Genomic DNA, 20432 nt, shown 5'->3' on the forward strand with positions numbered 1-20432 from the left:
GTGGGACGGTGTGGTAGTGTAGTGGGTCCAACGCTTGGCAGCTAATCAAGGGGTCCCACATTCATATTCTTGGCCTTCGACACCCCAAATCAAAATCCTTGAAGTGCAATGTGCCCCAAGGGAAAGGAACTGGCATATCTTCCCTGAATGTGTGATAGTCACATGGCTGGTGCTTCATCTGGGGTGAGCTCTACCTTTGCCTGTCAAAATTGACCTTCACCTTGAATTGCTGAGCGTGTTAAAATAAGTAAACTTGGGACAAAATTTTAATAAGGATTCCTAACAATATCTTCAGAATAGCAATTAATTAAAATTTACGATGTAAAAGAAATCATCACCAAAAGACTCCTACAACAGATTATACTTTTGAATTACGATGGCTAAGAGATTATGTTGGATTCTAATACTACTGGACATTCAAGTACAAATACTTATCAAATAACATGAATTTACCCACGAAAAAATTAAAATTCTTCAAGTAAATGAGATAGTGGTAAGGTTTTTTTGATGTCCTGCATCTCTGAATGCATTATTAAAACACCAAATAGGAATATTAATCATTTAGTAGAAAAAATATGGGTAGATAACTACTTTACAAAAACGATATAACAAGCAAAAACTTCATTCTTACCTGAATTCCTCCGAGTCAGCAGTGAACTCACGCTCAATCAGAAGAAACACTTGGACCATTTCTGATATGATGGTTGGCCACAGGGACGTGATGTTTGCTGGAGACATGCGAAGCAGCAGCACACGGAAACAAAGGAAAACCTGCGCCTGGACTGAAGGCACAACTTGGGGAAGCCTCAGGCTGTCAGCTAAGCGTTCTGTTGCAAGAAAGGCAATAAAACTCAAAGAGTTTACATCAGGTGTAACTTTTTGGAAAATGCTTGTGAATAAATTGGCATGTACATAAATTAAAGTGTTGGTCAGATTGTGCCAAGTGCTCAAAGGCATTTGTTTTGGGTTGAGATATGTTTTTGTTCTTCCCTTGACTAGTAAATGGATTTTGGCGAATCCGTGATCACTGACGGGATCACGCACCGCAATGCTTGGAAAATAGGAATACGGAATGTCACGGTCTCCAACGCGACATCTGCGCCTAGCTGAACAGCTGACAGAAAATTTTCAGTTCCGGGGTATTTCAGCGATTTGCAGTGCGCCCACGAAAACAGGTTTTGGCGTCCTACTCCCCTCACCCCTCCCCTACTCTCCCACCACTCCTCCCCTCCCGGGATCTCTCCCGACCATGCGACATTCGCGTACGAACGATCTCTTGGTCTCTAGATACCGACTGAGTAGGTCCTCTCTGCCCGTCTATAAGTCCCGTCCCATCGCCCAGTCTTCAGTTTCCTCAGGTTCGCTTCTCCGCATTTCTTAATGTGCAATGTTCTCATTGCAGGGTTCTTTTTTGGGCCAAGAGTTTCTTTTCTCTCGTAAGATGTACTCCACCATGTGGCAGTAGAGAGAGGGGGTTCTCTTCCTCTCCCAAGTATGGGTGCCAGCAGCAGAATTTTCTTTGTGAATGACAGGAGTCATATTTTATTTATTCTTTTTATCTTACAAAGTGTTGCAAGTTAATCTTGCTGGAGAGTGTGACCCATATGAGTGTGATAAGCTAGAGGACCTGAATGAAGGCAAAATTTTGGAATGGTGAAAATCTTTGCTAATCTCAGAATGACTGTGAAGTATCATTAAATCTTTATGGAAATTAATCTTGTGTCTGTTCAAATCCATCTTGCCAAAATATACTGTGACGTACTTTTACTAGGTGGTGCATCCCATGTATGCACCTGGCACCCTATAAAAAAAAATCTATCTTTCAACCAAGGTTTTGGGGAACCACCCCATCTCTACCATTGGTGTTGCATTCACCGGGGATGAGAAATGCCTGGGCAACAGACCGTTGAAGTTTGTAACTCGTGTTTCCTACAATGTGGGAATGCATCACAGGGACTTCCATGAAGACATCGGGCACACAATCATGCCATCACGCAGCAAACGTTATAGGAAACCAGGACTTATGACAAATTGTCTACACAGGGGAGTGCCTGGCTGTGACTCATGCTACCTCCACTTCCACTTTCCCTGCTACTTTGACTTCTACTATTCCCTTCCTCTCCAGTTTGACCTTGACTAGTCACGGCATAAATATGCCTGAGTGCAACGAAATTTCCGGCTTTCTTGGGCCGTGTTCACCCGCACGCGAGGCCACAGCAATAATTGCACATTTGCAGAGAAATATGCAATTAAAAATCGTAAATAACATTTCTCTTAATTTACCATTGGTTAACCAATAAGACTTTTCTAAAATTAATCGAGAGTTTTTTCCTGCCGCTAATTGTCATCTGCAATGCTAAAGCACACATCCAAGTAAATTCGAAACTCTTTGTCAGCAAGTAAATAAAATAATTTCATTTTATGATAAGGGGATTCTAATGGAAATAATAAGCCCGGTGTAGTCTAGCGTTAAAATGCAAATTTCCAGGTGCTTTTGCATCCAATTTTTTTGTGAAGATCGCGGAAAATGTCTAAGTTGTGTAAACGCATGCACGGATAATCTTCAATGCGGATAACCACAGCCGGATAACCGGGAGTTAGCTGTAACAGAAATAACTATATGTTGTACATTCCACACTTCTTCTTTGCTGACCACAGTTTCATCGACTAAGAATCACAGTCACAGTACTTACACGGCATAATAACTAATGGTGCATTAATTTGTATACCATGACTATGACCCACATAGCAGAAATATATCTCTCGTACATCTCTGAGATGTTTCGAATATCACATGTTACGTCTCAGAGACATTCTGAGAACTTCAGAGACATCTCTGAGACTTCTCTGAGATGTCACTATGTCCAAAAAAATGGTCTCTGTCTCTGAGATGTCTCATTAGACTTTGTACTGTGGTATGCTTTAAATTTAGGCAAAAAAATAATGAAATGCAAATTAAATAGTCATGGCCTACTTTTCTTGATCATTTTTAGCGACAAATTTTTGATGGATGACCTTTTGAAAATAAGAGACCCATATTAAATGTCGTGATTTTAATAATCACAACAGCAGAATTGTACCAAAAAATATATATGGAAGGCATTGATGGTGTTTAAATAATTTTTTTTTAATTCCTAAACATCTCACGATTACATCTCTGAGACATATGCGATATTTGAGACATTCGAGACCATAGTGAGACGTCTCTGAGAGGTTCATTGCTATGTGGGGATCCTCAAGCCTTCAGAAAATATTGTTGAATTAAAAGAAATTGAGATGACATTTTCTGGAACGGAGATGTTTCAATAATGGGAGGCTAACCCATCTACTCGACTCCGCTGATGAGAGGCAGCAGTTTCAAGAGAAGGCACTCATGGCAAAGATCCAGAGGATTAGTCTGGTATAAATTGCCTTAGCTTCAGGTGAGAGTGAAGTTCAAAGAATTGGTCAGAGTTCTGTGATGTGGAAGGCAATGAGAAACCAATGCATTAGCTTTCCTGAAAGAAGCATTCTTGCAAGATGGCATGATGGGATCCATAACAGGAAAGTATTCACTAAGCAGTGAGGATTCTGAGCAGTTCCCTGCCTCATCACCAGGTGCATTTTCAAAAACCTGCATTTCCTCATCACATACACCCAGTAACATCAGACAATTTTATCTTCCAAAACCTTTTCTATTCTTTAAAAATACAATTTCTTCTCTCATCTCCTTCCTTCAAGATCTTTTCATAATGGCCTCTCTCACAAGAATCCCCCTATCATCATAGGCAACCTTCCATCTCTCTTCATTAAACATAAACATCAAATTCAACATAAAACTCAAATCAATAACAGCATTAATTGAACACAAAATAAATATCAAACATTACAAGCCTCTTTGAATTTCACAGCATTTTGCACATTTAACAAAACTTAGAAATGTACCCCATCCGTTCCACTCTTGACACCAGAGCAAAACAACCTGAATATCAATTACTGTGTGCTGTGAAAGACCAATAATCAGTCTGACAAATTGGGATTAAAATTCATTCATAAGTTGCCAAGCAAAGCCTGCACCAAGAGGTTCAAAAATGTACTGTATCAACTTCATTCATCCTCTTAACAACACAGTAATCACACTTCAATTACATACCTTGGATTTCTGGCATATATTTTTGATACTGATCAGTCTCACTGCAAAATATGACAAAAGCAAGTCTTTTAAGGAGCTGGGCTCGTTGTTCATATTCCTGTTCCCGACTGGAAAACAGGCTCAAGGATCCACTCTGAGCCATGGAAACGCGAGCTGAAGGAACAATCGGTAGAGAAATTTAATTTTAACACCCTTAAAGATAACAAAGGGAAATGAATACTCACATTTAGATCATATTGTAATGAACTGCAATTGTTCAGCAATGAACCATGATCAAAGAGTTTTTCAGCCAAATCACTCAAAACATTACAAGTAAATACTCAATTATGAGTGAGATCTGAGATCATGCTCAAGTTTTTAGAGGGAATACAAAGAAAATAATACCCTTTAAGCCCTACTTTATATTTCACATAATATTCCAGGGTTTTTATCAGAGTTAATTTTAAAATTAAAGACACCATTTTAATAGAGACTCATGTTTCAAGTTTGTTGAGATCAAAATAGAACATGATTAGTATGGTGCAATCATATCACTCGTACCTCAAAAAGTCAGGACTCGTAGCCATAACATTTATTTAAGTAGAGTGGTAGCTTGTTTTAGTCACTACGGCAAATAGTGAGAATCACATTATAACGAGTAATATGGCGCTCCACCAAAAGACCTATGATTAACATGTAAAAAAAGTATGCATCAGAATAGCGAGGGCAAGAAGTCCCTGACATGGTATGCAATTGGTATTACGAGGTAAATCTCTTCCCTATCTAATTTCTTGAAGCAAAACTGTTGGTCATCAATCAAAAATTCATGCTGTGAGAATCCACAGTTTTACTAGAGTCCCTCAGGCACCAAAAATGTCGACTCGCTCAGGTGATTCAAATATTTATAGCCTATAGGCATTTTTAAGCAAAATAGCAGTGTTTTGTAGATCTTTTTCTTTAAACTGTATGAATGGAGCTTAAGCAAAGAAGCATCTAGCTAATTAGATTACAACATAGAGTGACAGTGCAGCTAAAGAGTAAAGTTAACTCGGATTTGCACCGCGTTTGCACGTGGTAGAAAAGAATCACGTTGACATCAGTCTGCAGCTACCCTACACCAAGCATCTCCGGCATCAATTTTTTTATTTTTCCCTTGCCCTCTGCCCCTTCCACTCCTAAGTTTTTGCTATTAACTAAATTAAATGGAACCAAAATAGCACCCACTTTGAGAAACGTAGTCTTTTGGATATGTAAACCAAAATTTAATGAAAACATGAGTGCAAAAATGAAAAATTCAAATACAGTAGAAATTAGATAGCACTTTTCTGAAGGGACCAAAAAAAATTGAACATAAAACCTAGGAAAATGTGCTCACCAGGGAAGTAAATGACAGAAAATGGGGCAATTGCAATCAGTGGAAAAGTCATCATAATTAAAATTACTTTTGAAAGTTCTCGTACGATCACTTTCCTTACCTTTTGTCACATTTAAAATCAAGGAAATGAGCACTAAATTGCCGAGACAATAAGATACGCATGAAAATCACATTTCACACATCAATTTGACACTTTATACCAATCCCAGATGACATGAGTTTCGTGATAACGTCACTATACACCATGCGGCGTGCAGCCAGAGAAGCGTGGTTTTTTAAAAGAAGAGGAAAAAATATTTTGGCATATTCCATTCGCAAAATTATACAAAGATACACAAATTAACCCATAAGCAGATCTTAATCATCCGTAAAATAGCACCCATACCAAATAAAAGCAGTAATTACAGAGGGGCTTCAACCCTCACCCTTGGATAACACAAGCACCCGAAAAAGCGAGCATTTTTCCAGATTTTATGAGCACTCATTACACTGAGCTTCCACTATACAGTGACACTCCACTCATTGGAAATCCTCCAGGACTAATCTGAAATTATTGCCATGATCATGATAGACTATGAAATTTGTTGCATTATACACGGTATCAATGAACCATTTAGTAGATGAAAAACTCTTTACGAAAAAACTATGCTCGTAATATACAAGAAGTTCTAACTCCTAATATACATAAACACAGTGTCTGACTGTTAAAGTTATCATTCTTGCCCTAGCCAGCCAGTTTCATTCCTCTACTTCTTTGACACTTTGTGTACTATGGGCATAATATTATGCCACATGAAATCCTTTGATTTTTGCTAGGGGTGAAATATTATGCCATCCCTCTTTTTAAAAAATCATACTTTGTCATTTCTAACAAGGTGGTAAAACTCTTAATCTAGCCTCTAAATAAACAAATGATAAAAAAACAATATTCATTCTTTGAAATGATACCAAACACCTATTCCTTGCATTAAAAGAAATGGTTTTCAAGAAATAACACAGAAGCATTAAAAATGACCAGCACTCGGACACTCATCTACAGTACAGTACACCCCCAATTATCCGAATGGGCTAATCACAGGGAGAGACGGCACGAATAATAGGAAAACAGAGATAACCCAAACTTTCACTTTAATGCCTTGTAATGTTCATAATTTACCTAAAACAAACCATATATTACCATTTATGCCGTTATTCTGTTATTTTAGAGTGCTTCCCGGACTCATTGAGAGCTTTCTTCGCCAGTTTGCGATCTTTTTAGCGACGATAACATGGCTGTACTCATATTATTAATGCTCCATGTAAGGCCTGATTTCGAAAACCACACATCCGTGGCGGTGTGATCACAGATACAGAAAAGTGGTTTGCACGAATGCTTCAAAACCACTGCGCGACGTTGGGAATCAACACTGTCAGGCACCACACCACGTAGTTGCACCTCGCACAAGTTGCCCCGGTTGCAACTGCTGCAGGACGTATATATGTGATCATGGAGCGCGGTCACGCACTTCAAGGCTTTGAAAACAGGAACACGGTGCTCCCGTGAATGCAGCTAGCATGTGATCACTTCCTTTTTACGAAGGGGATTCTAACGCAAATAATAAGCCCAGTTTATCCTCGTATTACTGCAGTAATTCTGTTGATTTTGCGTCTGATTTTACTTTGTGATAAAGATCGCAGAAAATATTGAGCGAGAGTGAAAATCATGCACAAATAATCTGCAACACGGATATACCACAGCCGGATAATCGGGAGTCTACTGTACTTAAGTAAGTGTTAAATCACAATGCATGAATACACATAAAATTCTCACTAAAGTTATCAAGTCAAACTTACCCATTAAATCACGGAATGTGGTGGTATCATGAGTCATCAAGTTATCAATTATTGTGTGCCAATACACTAATGCTTGGCGAGGCATTTTGAATAATGATGGATCAAGTAGGAGTTCAAAGGCATCTTTCCGCCACGCGCGACGAGTATACTGGTATCCACTTATGCTAGCCAACAATTGTGAGCATGCCAAGAAACTAGCAGCATTCCTCGGACTGCGGAGAGATAAATGTAAATCTGATTACCAAAATTTTAAAAATGAAAACAAATAATCAGTTTTGTGCAACTTTTTTCCAGGCATTTTCTCCAGTAAAAAGATTTTCTCATTACCCACAGTGAAGACGGATAAACTTTAAAAAATGTTTTACATGACTCAAAAAGACAAATGTTTGCACTTCTACAGATTTTGATTTGCATATTGAGTTGCTCATTTAAATACACAAGCTGATTACATAAAAATTCCAAAAATATATGGCCAAGGATGAATAGGAAGTACATTCATATTTTTCCTGTGAGCCAAGATAAACTGAACATTTACCTGTGGTTTCTTAAGTATGGAGTTATGTTGTACATGACCCCAGTTAAGAGGGCAACAACTCTCTCCTTTTCTTGACTGCCATAGGTGACATCCAAAAGAGGTGCAAGATACTCGGCAAGAACTAATTGTGCAGCCACACTGTGCCTGGCTGCTGTTGATACCGAGCCACTCATGACTGAAATACTGCCATTGCTTGAAGACCCTATTACGAAAAGAAAATTTAGGATTACTCATGATGGTAAAGAATGGCCTGCAGCTTTCCCAAAGTAACGGTTCAATGATATGCTCTCGGGTCTTCCACCATGTGAGTTAATCCATTTCATTCTTCTGATGATCTTTTAGAATTTTGAAAATTTTTATTTTGAGTGCTGATCATTTAAATCCATGCAAATATTAAATATCCTAAATACTGATCCTGAAACAGACAGATCAGTCAAAACACACTTAGAGGAGCACGACAGAGCAATTCGACTGGGGCAGCAAGTCCGTGGTAGCTGAACATGCAGCTCTGGGCCACACAATCAACCTAAAGGAAGTAAAAATTGTAGTCAAAGTGAAAAGTGTTGTAATTATTGACCAATTCCTTCCTTCTTAGTTAATCACACCGACAGCAAAGTGTATTAAAGGAACTTGAACGTCTTTCGTTTTACTTACTTTACTTACAACGCACCAAAACAAGGCATGGTTACATGTAGCAACAATGTAGCAACAAACAAAGGCAACAATGGTAAACTAAACAGACTACTGGCAATATTAATATGCACTGTATAAATGAAACATTAACAATAAAAATCACTCACTCCAAAAAAAATTTTCAAACAGAAAATAGACAGAGAGGCCATACAACTAAAGAGGAGAAGAATTGACGAATATTTCTCGGGTTCTCAGCCAGGTTAATGCTTTAACATAAGCCGACGTTTCAGGAGAAGACTTGTCTCCCATCCTCAAGGAGAAGAATTATTTTAACAGGGACACCGGCCTTAAAATAAGTTGCGTTTAGCAACCCTTAATCCGGAAAAACTCTCAACAACCGACTCCTCCAACCTCCCGCTCCCCTCCCCACCCCCTGACACATATATATGGATATAAATTCCCAACTCTTCAGAGAAAGCGAACAGCAATTGTCGGGAAACGCCGGGGCCACCCAAAAATTGACGCAGAGACATAACCCAAAAGTTTTTATTCAACATGACGAGTACCCAAAAAAGTTTTAATGATGATATTAAATGGCTACACCCAAGACATTCTTTGACTTTGACTTTCTTGGTTCATACACATGATATGATGTTCCTTAAATGCTTTCAAATGCCTCTCTTCCTTCTGGGGTTGCTGTAGAATAATTTCCAACAATGGAAATTGAATGGGAATAATTATGTTGCACAGCTTAAATAAAAAACATTAAATAAGTCATTGTTTCAATAGAAACAATGCATTATCTTAAAAGTGAAAAATCTCTTTGGAGCCATGCATCCCAATCTCTCGCAAGCAATGGAGGGGGCTCATGAACCAGTGCTTGGTCATACGTTGAAATTGCCAGATGATCAAACTCATTGGTAGGATCACTGTTATTCAAGTCTTTGCACTAATATATAGTCCCCTCCATTACTTTCTACAGGAGATTTTGCACAAAAAAAGGGGGATTTTTAGGGGGTATTCAGAGATTCACAATATTTATTTGTTCAAGGTGCCTTAATGCATTCCAGTTTTCCATAACCATTTCTTGCAGGGCTTTGTCATTTGAATCTTTATGAGTTCAAATACAGAGGGACTAGCAAAAAAATTACATGTGACCAAGGCCAAGCCAAGATTTCCCTAATATGTAGCACGAGGAATTCAACGTCTGCTCACCTGGGGAGGTATCTTTGGTGTCTTTGAGTGTTTTTGAGCCATTTGCGGCTACGTCTTGGTGAGCCTCCTCCTTCACTGTTAAGTTCCGACGAAGCCACGTTGTCTGCTCCAAACACGCTCCAGCAACTTGCCCAACAACCTCCACCAGCTTGAATCAATAATAATAATAATAATAGTAATACAGTAAAACCTCTTTACATCGAACTGGAGGGGACCAAAATTTGGGCAATTTGATGCATGGAGGTTCACCATAGAGAGGTTTTAGTGATAGGCACCATTTTTTCATACCCTTCAGAAATGAAAGGTACTACTGTCTTTTAAACCATTATATTTATGCGTTAAATTAAAAATGCATGCATTTGTGAGCATATATTTATTATTTAATGATAACACAAAGTGAGCGCTATTGCATGATTTTTACCATGATTCGAGAGAAAATGATGTGATCTCTCTTAATTCAACAGTCACTTAAAATGATTAGGATAGTTGGATATCTTTTTTCTTATTTACTGTTACATATACTCTCATTTGGAACAAAATGGCCATAACTAATGGTTAACATGAAAATTACAGCATATTAAGGTGCAATAGAAAAAAATAAGTGTGAAACATTTATCGCTGAAAATGTCATTCCATGTACATCATTGTGGCTGCATTAATGGTCTCTAGTTGTCTCGGTACGATTTGCGGAGGTAGTTAGGCCGTCTCGGGGGTGTCTCCTTGGTATGATAAGTGGAGGTTTTATGAGATGAAGAGGTTCACTACATAGAGGTTTGCCTATAAATTTACATGTAAATCTGATGGGACCAAAGGGGTGGTATGAATTATGGAGGTTTATGATGTAAAGAGGTTCACTACATAGAGGTTTTACTGTAATTTTTATTTTCTCTATTGAAAATGAACATGCATGGCTAATTCAAGAGTTACCCATTAGATTACATAAAGCAAGGTGTCCTGACTAACTGAAGCATTCAACACACAGCCCCAACTACTGAAGATAAAGACATAAAATTTTCAGTACTGGTATCCCTCGCTTAACGCAGTCTTTGCTATAACACCACTGGGTCTCAAGGTCGCTCTCTATTCATTCAAACAATCTCCCTGCTTTACCACACTCAAGAAACTTGCGAAAACTCTCATTTCATCAGCTCTCTCTCTCTTATATAACTCTCATTCCTGTATCAGCATGGGAAGAGCAAAGAAGAACATAATTCAACATATTCTTAAATTATTTGGCTCTACAAAAGATAATTATCTCTTGGATTATTGAAAATTGTGCCATGTCAACTGCAATGATGCTCATGGAAGTAAAGTAGTCCCCAGAAATGTCAGCCACTGGTGCACAAAGTGTAAATTATGCTGCTTGAAATAACCCCATTAATGCTAACTTTTAGACTCACATAAGAAAGGCATTGAATTCTGTGTAGACCTTCTTTTCCTTAAAAATTATTTCCTCTCAAAATTTTGTGAGGAAATTAATACTATTTTGTGAAAAAAAAGGTATGCTGTAAATAATTCTTACCATTTTTACAGGTGCCATCGACTATTAGGATATACAATTAAATCAATGGGAGCCAAATGCATACAACATTATTATTACAGTAAACTCCCCACTATCTGAATGCAAATTATCAGTGTTGTGGATTATCCGTGCATGCGTTTCACTCTCCTTTGATGCTTTCCGCATTCTTTAAAAAAAATTATTAGGATGCAAAAACATCAGGATTATCGTTATTTTAATGCAAAGATACACAAGGCTTATTATTACCATACGAATTCCTTTGGTGAAACATAATTATTTTCTTTACTTTCTGACAAGGAATCTGTCAAGTAAACTTGGACGTCTGATCTAGCAATCCAAAATTGAGAGTAACAGATCACATTGAAGCCAGTTCAAACCTTGGCAGTGATGTCCTGGAGTTCTTTTTGGTCCTTCTTCTCTGGCAGTGGGGAAGCTCTCTGGACGAATTCGTTGAGAAGGGCAAGGAGGAGGAAGTGTGCCGGAGGCGAGGAAGTGGACGACGCTGACCCCTCCCTCAAAAGAACAGCCAACGAGGGCCACGAATCAACCAACTGGCGTGCCGTAGTACTCTTCCTCAGGTAGCAGAACAAGAATTCAAGCAGACTGACCTCAAGAACCAGCCCCTAGAAATTAAAAGCTCATTTTCCTAAGGTAGGATTCAAATAAAAGATATCCCATTAAAAAAAAAACAGGTAAAAGATATGAAGTAAGTCAGGAATGTGCACTTCATATTTCTGCATGCCCAGTGGTCGGGAGGATTTCTAGTTACAACTTAATTATAGCATAGGCAGCCTGAAGAATTTTCTTCAAGGTGGGTCAGGATGTTACTATGACAGCAGGTAAACCTCACCAAAAATTAACTAAATGGTTGAGAATAAATCCTAACACTCCTCTACCCCTCCAGTCTTAAAATGAAATTACATTAAAATAAAACAAAACTCAGAGCAAAGATTATCCATAGAAAGAGTTATTTTACAGTTCCTTATATATTATATCCATTACTTAACATTACATGTACAAATGTTAAACATATATTTGAGAGAAGGATGAATTAATATTAATCTAATAATCCCCTGCAGAGGATTCACTCATGAGTGAAGAGTTAGTGCTAAATAATCAAACAAATGAGATGAGAATTTGTCAATATACAATAAATAACAAATGAATATGAAAAAACACATGCCGCAATGTGTAAGACACACACACAGCACACCCACCTTTGAAATGCTAAAGCAACAGAAAAAAATGTTTTGAAAACTATTCTCTTTATCCTTTCACAAGATTTCAAGATCTTAGCACCTGGATTAGGGCATAATGTAAGCATTTAGCTTACTTTCCATAATTAGGCAAGAGATGAATCATAGCTTTATATTAAAATTGAAAATAATTTTTATCACAAATAATTAACATTAAAATATGCTTAAAATTTGACTTTACTCTTTCATACAAGACATCAAAAATATGATGTCTGAGACCAACTGGGTGAATAAATAATCATAAGTATTTTCATACACAAGTGATTCAACTTAATCATTATTTTGAAGTATCATTTTATATATTTTTCTCATCATAAAGTGGATGATAATGTAATAATAATAATAATAATACAACATGGAGTGAACAAGGCCATGGCAATCCACTCGATGTTGATGCTAGGTTTAACTCCTTCCTGAATGATTTTCTGTTGCTTTTTAATCATTCATTTCCTTTAAGAACCAGGAAGTTTAACTATAAAAGCAAAAATATTAAATTCCCTCCTGAGCTCTTAAATATGAATGCCAGGGTTAAAGAACTGCATAGACTGTCAAAGTTTTCTGATCCATCCCTCCTCAATCAATACAAAGCTCTTCTACATAAATACAAATGCAGTATTAGGGAATTTAAGAAAAATCGTCATAGCCATGTCATTGCTTCTTCAAATAACCCCTCCAAAGCTGCATGGAGGATTATTAACCAACAAACTAAAAATAACTTTGAACAGAGACCAACTTTTATCAAATTTAATGACCTACCTGTTTTGAACCCTATTGCAATTGCAAATTGTTTTAATAGCCAATTCTGTCAAACTGCTAATAACACAGATCTACCTTCTCTTAGTTGGGATAAAACACCCTCGTCAATTTTTCTCTCCCCATCTACCCCTAATGAGGTTGCCAACATCATCCACTCTCTTTCTAATTCCTGGTCAGTAGGATATGATGGAGTCCCTATACCTATCATTAAATTAGTTGCTAGGATTATTTCTGCTCCCCTGTCCGACATTTTTAATTTGTCTATCTGCAATGGTCATTTTCCTACCTACCTGAAAACTGCTGTCATCATTCCAATCCATAAAAAGGGATCAACCACTGAAGCCAATAACTATCGACCTATTGCACTACTCTCAGCTTTCTCAAAAATTTTTGAGAAACTCTTCTACAATCGCATAATGAATTATTTATCCCATTTTAACTTGCTGAATTCTTCCCAACATGGCTTCATCAAGGGAAGATCTACAATATCTGCAGCTTTCCAACTCATTAATGATATCACTTGGGGTCTTTCCAATCAGAAAGAAATACTTGGGATTTTTTTCGACCTATCGAAAGCTTTTGATACCCTAAATCATAATATCCTGTTTTCTAAACTCAATCACATTGGAATAAATGGCAATGCTCTAGCCTGGATACAATCTTACTTATCCAATAGAATGCAAATGGTTCAATTAAATACAACTTTGGCTGCTGGTGCTAACACACTTCGATCCAACCCTCTCAAATCGAACTGTGGGGCCCCTCAAGGATCAATCCTGGGCCCTCTTTTATTTGTCATCTTCATCAATGATCTCAAATATCACCTACCTATGTGTAAGGTGACCCTATATGCTGATGACACTTCTACACTGAACCTTAGCGATACGCTGTTAGGAGTAACGAATGCTGCTCAAATAACTGTTTCAACTATAGGTCAATGGTGCCATAATAACAGCTTACAATTAAATGACCTCAAAACATCTTTTCTCCACTTCCATAACAAAATTTCTCCCCCGACTTCAAGCCCTTTACTCCGAACTATCAGTAATAATTCAATCAAGCAGTCTAACTGTACTAAATTCTTGGGTTTAACTCTAAATGAAAATCTTGACTGGCAATTCCACGTTGATAATCTGAACAAAAAAATTTCATCTGGTATCTTCATGATTCGTAAACTTGCCCCCACCACCTCTGTGGAGATCTTAAAGCTAGTTTACTTTGCTAAAATCCACTCCTACCTGTCTTATGGTGTGATATTTTGGGGCAACACCAGTGCTGCCACAAGGGCCTTCTCCATGCAAAAGAGATCTTTGAAGGCAATGGCTGCTGTTTCCATCAGATCTCCAGGAAAGCCACTGTTTCTTAAATTCAAGATAATGACACTACCATGTCTGTGTATTTTTTATTGTGCACTATTTGTCAAAATGTATCCTGATTTATTCTGTCTGAGCTCTACCATTCATGATTATTTCACTCGGCGCAGAAATGATGTTCACCTGAGAAGGCAACCCTGTGCCTTATCTAGAAAGGGAACTCATCACTCAGCTTCCCTTATTTTTAATAAATTACCACCGCATGTAAAAACTCAGTCCAACATTGCAACCTTCAAGCGCGAATTGAGAAGGCTGCTTTTATCCAAAGCCTATTACAATCTAGACGAATATATGTGTGATAATGTATAATTGATCTGTGTCGTTTTTTGTGTGTTTGGTATCTCTTTTTACCTGTAATATTCTCTTGACCATGTTCTATGTTCTATTCCTTGGACCAACAGAACAATAAAAATTATTATTATTATTATTATTACACGTAATTTGTTAAGATTAAAATGTTGTACCCCACCAGGCATAAAATCCAGCCTCATCACTTTCATCTATATTGATGGCATGAGGGTTCCTTCCGATACATTGAAAATGGCTCCTTGCCATCAACACTTTGTAATGTGCAAGGCTCAAAGTCGTGGCAGCAATTATACAGATACTACATATCCTCCAGAAATAAAGGTGCCACCTAGTCCATGTTGAGAAGTAAGATAAGTAATTAACTTAACTATACTTTACTTAACTATACTTAACTATTAATTGCTTAACTATACTGAATAAATAAAAATACATATGGAGCAATTATTCTCATTACAGCGGCATCAAACCAGTAGTTGAGATTTTAAAAAAATCAGCAAATAGAGGAGCACTCAAAATGACAATGTAGTTTATTTATAAAGAAACATGCTAAGAAACTGATATCTATATTTTCCTACCTGTGCTCCACTGGTTACATTCCCTCCACCCATGACTACAGCTGGAGGTTGCCGTAACACACTATTAACTGTTTGGACCAATGTGTCAACGGGCATTGCTCGTATGGAACTAAGGAGGCCAACAAGGACTTCTTGCTCCCTGGAAGGTGTTGGGAGAACCTGGGTGGATAGAGAAAGCAATGTTTATCAGTAATTCTATACAAATACTGCACTGCAGTGTAATTTCAACTAGCTATCTAGAAATACTAGCTAACTTAAAAAAATAATTTTTCTTTAAGCGATTTCAAGTGACTACACCCATGCCTCGTACAGTGCAAGGGATGCGTACCTTGAGGTCTTTGCGCTAAACAAATTTGAGTTACATGAGAGCGTTTTAACATTGGGAAGAAAGGGATGCGTTACTGGTAGCTTAGGTGTTGGGTATCGAATTTCCTCTAAACCATATATATTCCCATTAATAGCCTTAGAAAACCTTATTTACATAAATTTTTACTGTTTAAAATATCTTTAGAGACAGTAGGCACGCATTTAAAGACTTTTATCCAAATTTTAAAAAATTCGTACGTGCTTTTGAAATTCCCTCCTGTCGTGCGGGTGGGCTAACATCTGCTATATCAGGGGTTATGTAATGCATTGCCGGAAGTTGGCAAATTTTCGAACCAATCTAAAAACAATTACTTTGTCACCCAGGTCCTTTTCACTCATCGAAATGACAGGCAATTGCTACTTTGAATGCCGTTTCATAGCTAGCGGAGTTTATGAATGATAATTGTTTTAATTTGAAGTCTTCCGAGGCATTAGCAGCTACTGAAACAGTCTTTAAATTTCTTGAAACCTGACCCAGGTTTTCCTTCCCTGAAAATGAATGAACGAGATTGCATTCTTTTCCAAAACAATATCATCTCGTCAATACTAAAAAACTAGTTGAGGGGGAAAGGAGCCACTTTCAGTCACAGCTTGGAGTTCATCAGAAAATGTTGCGGTGACTGCACTATCAACACTTGCAGATTCTCCTTATATTGCCGCACTGAAAATACCTGCTTGCCGTTTAAAATTCTGGAACCAACCAGAGCTTTCACTAAATGTCTCAGAGCGATTTCCACCCTCGTCTTTTTGTATAGATTCACAATGAACTTTCCATATGTGTTGACCGCTTGGTTGAAGTTGGTGCGGCTGAGGTCACTGATGTTTTAACTTCGTCTTTATTCAGAATAAGGCATCGTAAACTTCCGCGCAAAATCGCTTTGACACTCTCCATTTTCAAAGCAATTGATCTCTCTCAATTTCTCTTTTAGGTTTATGGTTTTTCTTGATAACTTCTTGATTTTTCTACCCCCATTTCTATTTTTTGCCATTGTTCTCTTGGTTTTTACTCTGTATGGCTCTATCAAAATCACCTTCTACTGCTGCACTGTATTCCTGAGACACAGAGGGCCTACGACCATGCTACGACTTCTGGGAGGGAATGAAGCCATTGTGTTTGAGACTCTATACCCTTTTATGTGTTGATGCTATTCATATGCAACTCGGCCACCGCTCCATTTCTCCCCCGTGAATACCGATGACCTTGAAGGCTTTAGCGTAGACCCTCTACCTGGAAGTCAACCGTCCGATAACCTACGACGGCAAAAATTACGTCTCAACCAGTATTGCTTAAAAAAAACTCATTTCCACTAGCCCCACGCTTAATTAATGATCTAAATTAACTCATTCTGTTAAGGAGACTAGATAAATTACTTCGGTAGGCCGGCTATCTGGACCCAATGACGAGTAATACTTTTGGCCATTGCACAGCAATGGATTTCGATTAATATACAGTAAAACCCCTTATTTACACTTTTCTAGGGACCCAAGAAAAAAAGTGTAAATTGCGGGAAAATGCAAATAGTGGGAAATGGAGTATTTTCACTTTTATTCATATACTGGCTTTGGAAATGTTAATTTTTTAATTGTTCACTAAGCATTATTCCATAACATTGTTTCCCTCTGAAGCACAGTGTTTTTGATGGCAGCAAAAATTTAAAAAATAATCCTTTTTTGTCTGCATTGAAAACATCTTTTGGGCTGTAACCTTCCAGAACTCTAATATATTCAGATTCTTTCCAGAGTTGCTGTCTCTATGTTAACATCTTTGCTTTCACCACTCACCGTCTTATACACAAGCTGTACCTATTTTTGAATCTATCCAACCAACCATTATAGATGCCATGGAATCTTCGATTTCCAATCTTGTGCGGAAATACTTTTTCTCAAGGGCCTTTGGGCCTATTTACTTAATACATTAACACGTACGAGTTAATGTCTGCTTGCATGAACGATTTTTGTGGACCGGAACGGGACATGTACGAATGTAGGCAGGAGCAGATCAAGGATTTTTTTCTGGGAGGGGCACAGAGGGCCTGACAGGCAAAAGATCTTGTCTTAATTGAGATTAAAAACAAGATATAACAATGACTTTACAAAATTCTCTTTATTTTTATATCAAAGTTATTCTTATTCAATTAAATGATTGAGCCTCCTTGAGTAATAAACAAAACAAAGTGAACGTAATGATAACCATCAGGGGCGGATCCAGGATTTCTTTCCGGGGGGCACAAGCAAGGCCGTATCCAGGATTTTGTTCTGGAGGGGGGGCACAATGATACCACGTTATACAAAACAAACGCAATGATAACCGGACTGTATTAAAAATCTTGCATATTTTTTAAGTGTTTGGGGGGGCATAGATTCTCCTACGATAACCGTTTTCAAATTTTGTCCATTTTTTAAGCATCTGGGGGAGGGGGGGGCACGTCCCCTGCCCCTAAGTCCGACTATGAATGCATGAACCAAATTTGAACAGGTTCTATTTTCTGTTCATGCATACACACAAGTTGGGTGAATACACGGTGCATTTTCGTGTTCATAATTTAGACATTAACTTGTACGGGTTAATGTACTATGTAAACAGGCCTTTAGATGACACCATTTGCAGGGACATTTGATGATCTTGCACCTAAAAACTAGTCTTTTACAATTCGTTCTATTTCTTCTTACCTGTAATTCTTCACATATATTCTCTTTTTTGATAAGCGTTCGCACTGGTTTGCATATTTTACAATGGCATCGCGATTTTTCACCGCGGTATTGAATGTTGAGACTGGGAATCCGATCGGATTGCCAGTCCCAACATTCGAGTTGCTTCGCCAGCGTTTGAATCGATGCGGGTTCCAGTGTGGGAATCAACTAGCTCTAAAATTTTCATTCTCTCGTCAGTTAAAAATGTCCGTTTTTCACCTCGAATTTCCATTTTCAAGCCGGATAAATTCTATTTCCCGTACTAATTGAGGGTATAATCTTGGCAACACAGTATCTGAAGTACTTCTCGGCGATCAAGTGCGGTAGTACAAACTGTCGTGCGACCAGGGGCGGCTCCAGCCAAGGGGCGCGCGCCCCCCCTGGGCGGTGACTGACGGAATTTTTTTGCTGCTTGTAATCTCCTCTTACCTATGCCAGGAAAGGCGAGAATGAAATGATGGCTCGTCACCCATTGTGCTACCAAGTATCAATTTGTGAAGCGAAGCGCGTGTGGCCGAAGTCACCCCATTCTACGGTACATACATTCCTACAGCCAGAAAGAGTTTTTCTCGAAGTTGAGATGTTCCGAATAATTTGTTTCACTGTCGGACGGCGAGTTTATTTTCTTTGTAGAAAATTTCTGCAGCTATATATTCCTTACATGAGCTTGCCAGATCTATGATTCGAATTTGAAAGTCTGCAACTCCGACAACAGATTCATCGATCGTTTCCACTCATGCGCACGGTCAAGCAGCACAAAGGTGGAGAGCAGGTATTTGTTTTGCTGGCCTGCTGTTTGAAGTTGGAGCTCTGTACAATTACGAGCAAAAATTGTTGAAGATTTCCTCTGACGACACATTCTAAATTTGAAGACTCTCTCTGAAACGGTTGGAGTTATTCATCAATCATACATGAGCTTGGACAGTTGCATTCGTTTTGGGGTTGTATTCTTTTTTTATGTTATCAAACTGATTTCTCTTTCTTTGTGTACGTGTAGATCTAAATTTATTTGCATATATATGCAAAATGGTTAGGTGGCTAATAAGGAAGAAGCCTCGGCTAGAAAATGATTCAAAGGAACAAGATTCGACATCTCTTCCTGCGACTTTTTAAAGCATCAAGTAAACGTAATGAAACCATTGTTGATATCTTAGTTCATCAAATGACAGGTAACTGTGATACTAGATGGGTAGAAAGGCATAAAGCTATTGTAACTTTTACAGACGACTTACATGATATTGCCAAAGCTCTCGAAAAAGTGTCAAAGTGGGATGATTATAAAACGGCAACTAAAGGAAGATGTTTATTGTTATCAATTTGTAATTGTGAATTCATTTGAACTGTATATAGTCTGAGTGATGTTTTGAGTGCAATTTATATTTTAAGCAGATATTTGCAAAATGAGACTGTAGATGTTTTTCAAGCTAAAAAAAGTTGACCAAACTTTTGAAGTACTAAAGGATAAGCGGATGAACTCTTATAAAATTTTCTCTGGAATTTTTGCAAAGGCTAAGAAAATTATGGAGGAAATGGACATTCAAATCCGCATTCCACGTGCAGCCAATCGACAAAACAATCGAGCAAATTACCCGGCTACCAATGATGAAGACGATATAATCGCGTATTGGGAAAAAATAATCTTTATTCCTATCGTACATTACGTAAATTAAGATATCAAGGACAGATTTGCTGGAGAGTCAATAGAGTGCTTCAAGTTCAATACACTAATCCCAGCTGTTTTCATGGAAAAAAAAAATTCGGACTCGTTAGAAAGCATGCTTGAAAAATATATGATAAATATGCACCGTTATTGAAAATAAAATAAAAGTACAATGTTAACGGAATTACAGAATGAGATAACTTTTTTGAAAAAAAATCCCGG

The 20432-nt window shown here is 37.9% G+C and overlaps 1 protein-coding gene across 3 annotated transcripts in view; it reads right to left on the reverse strand.

The window, feature by feature from the left end:
* The window catches only part of LOC124161535 (protein dopey-1 homolog), a 92484-nt gene that overhangs the window by 25642 nt on the left and 46410 nt on the right, over positions 1-20432 (reverse strand). For all 3 annotated transcript variants that reach the window (XM_046537903.1, XM_046537902.1, XM_046537901.1), the window contains 7 exons: positions 15494-15652; positions 11602-11847; positions 9703-9850; positions 7855-8056; positions 7320-7531; positions 4133-4285; positions 632-827 (listed from right to left, as the gene is read on the reverse strand). In XM_046537903.1, the coding sequence (XP_046393859.1) occupies positions 632-827; positions 4133-4285; positions 7320-7531; positions 7855-8056; positions 9703-9850; positions 11602-11847; positions 15494-15652 (1316 nt within the window). The remainder of the gene's footprint in view (positions 1-631; positions 828-4132; positions 4286-7319; positions 7532-7854; positions 8057-9702; positions 9851-11601; positions 11848-15493; positions 15653-20432) is intronic.

This window comes from Ischnura elegans, chromosome 6 (genome assembly GCF_921293095.1).
Source record: "Ischnura elegans chromosome 6, ioIscEleg1.1, whole genome shotgun sequence".
Lineage (NCBI taxonomy): Eukaryota > Metazoa > Arthropoda > Insecta > Odonata > Coenagrionidae > Ischnura > Ischnura elegans.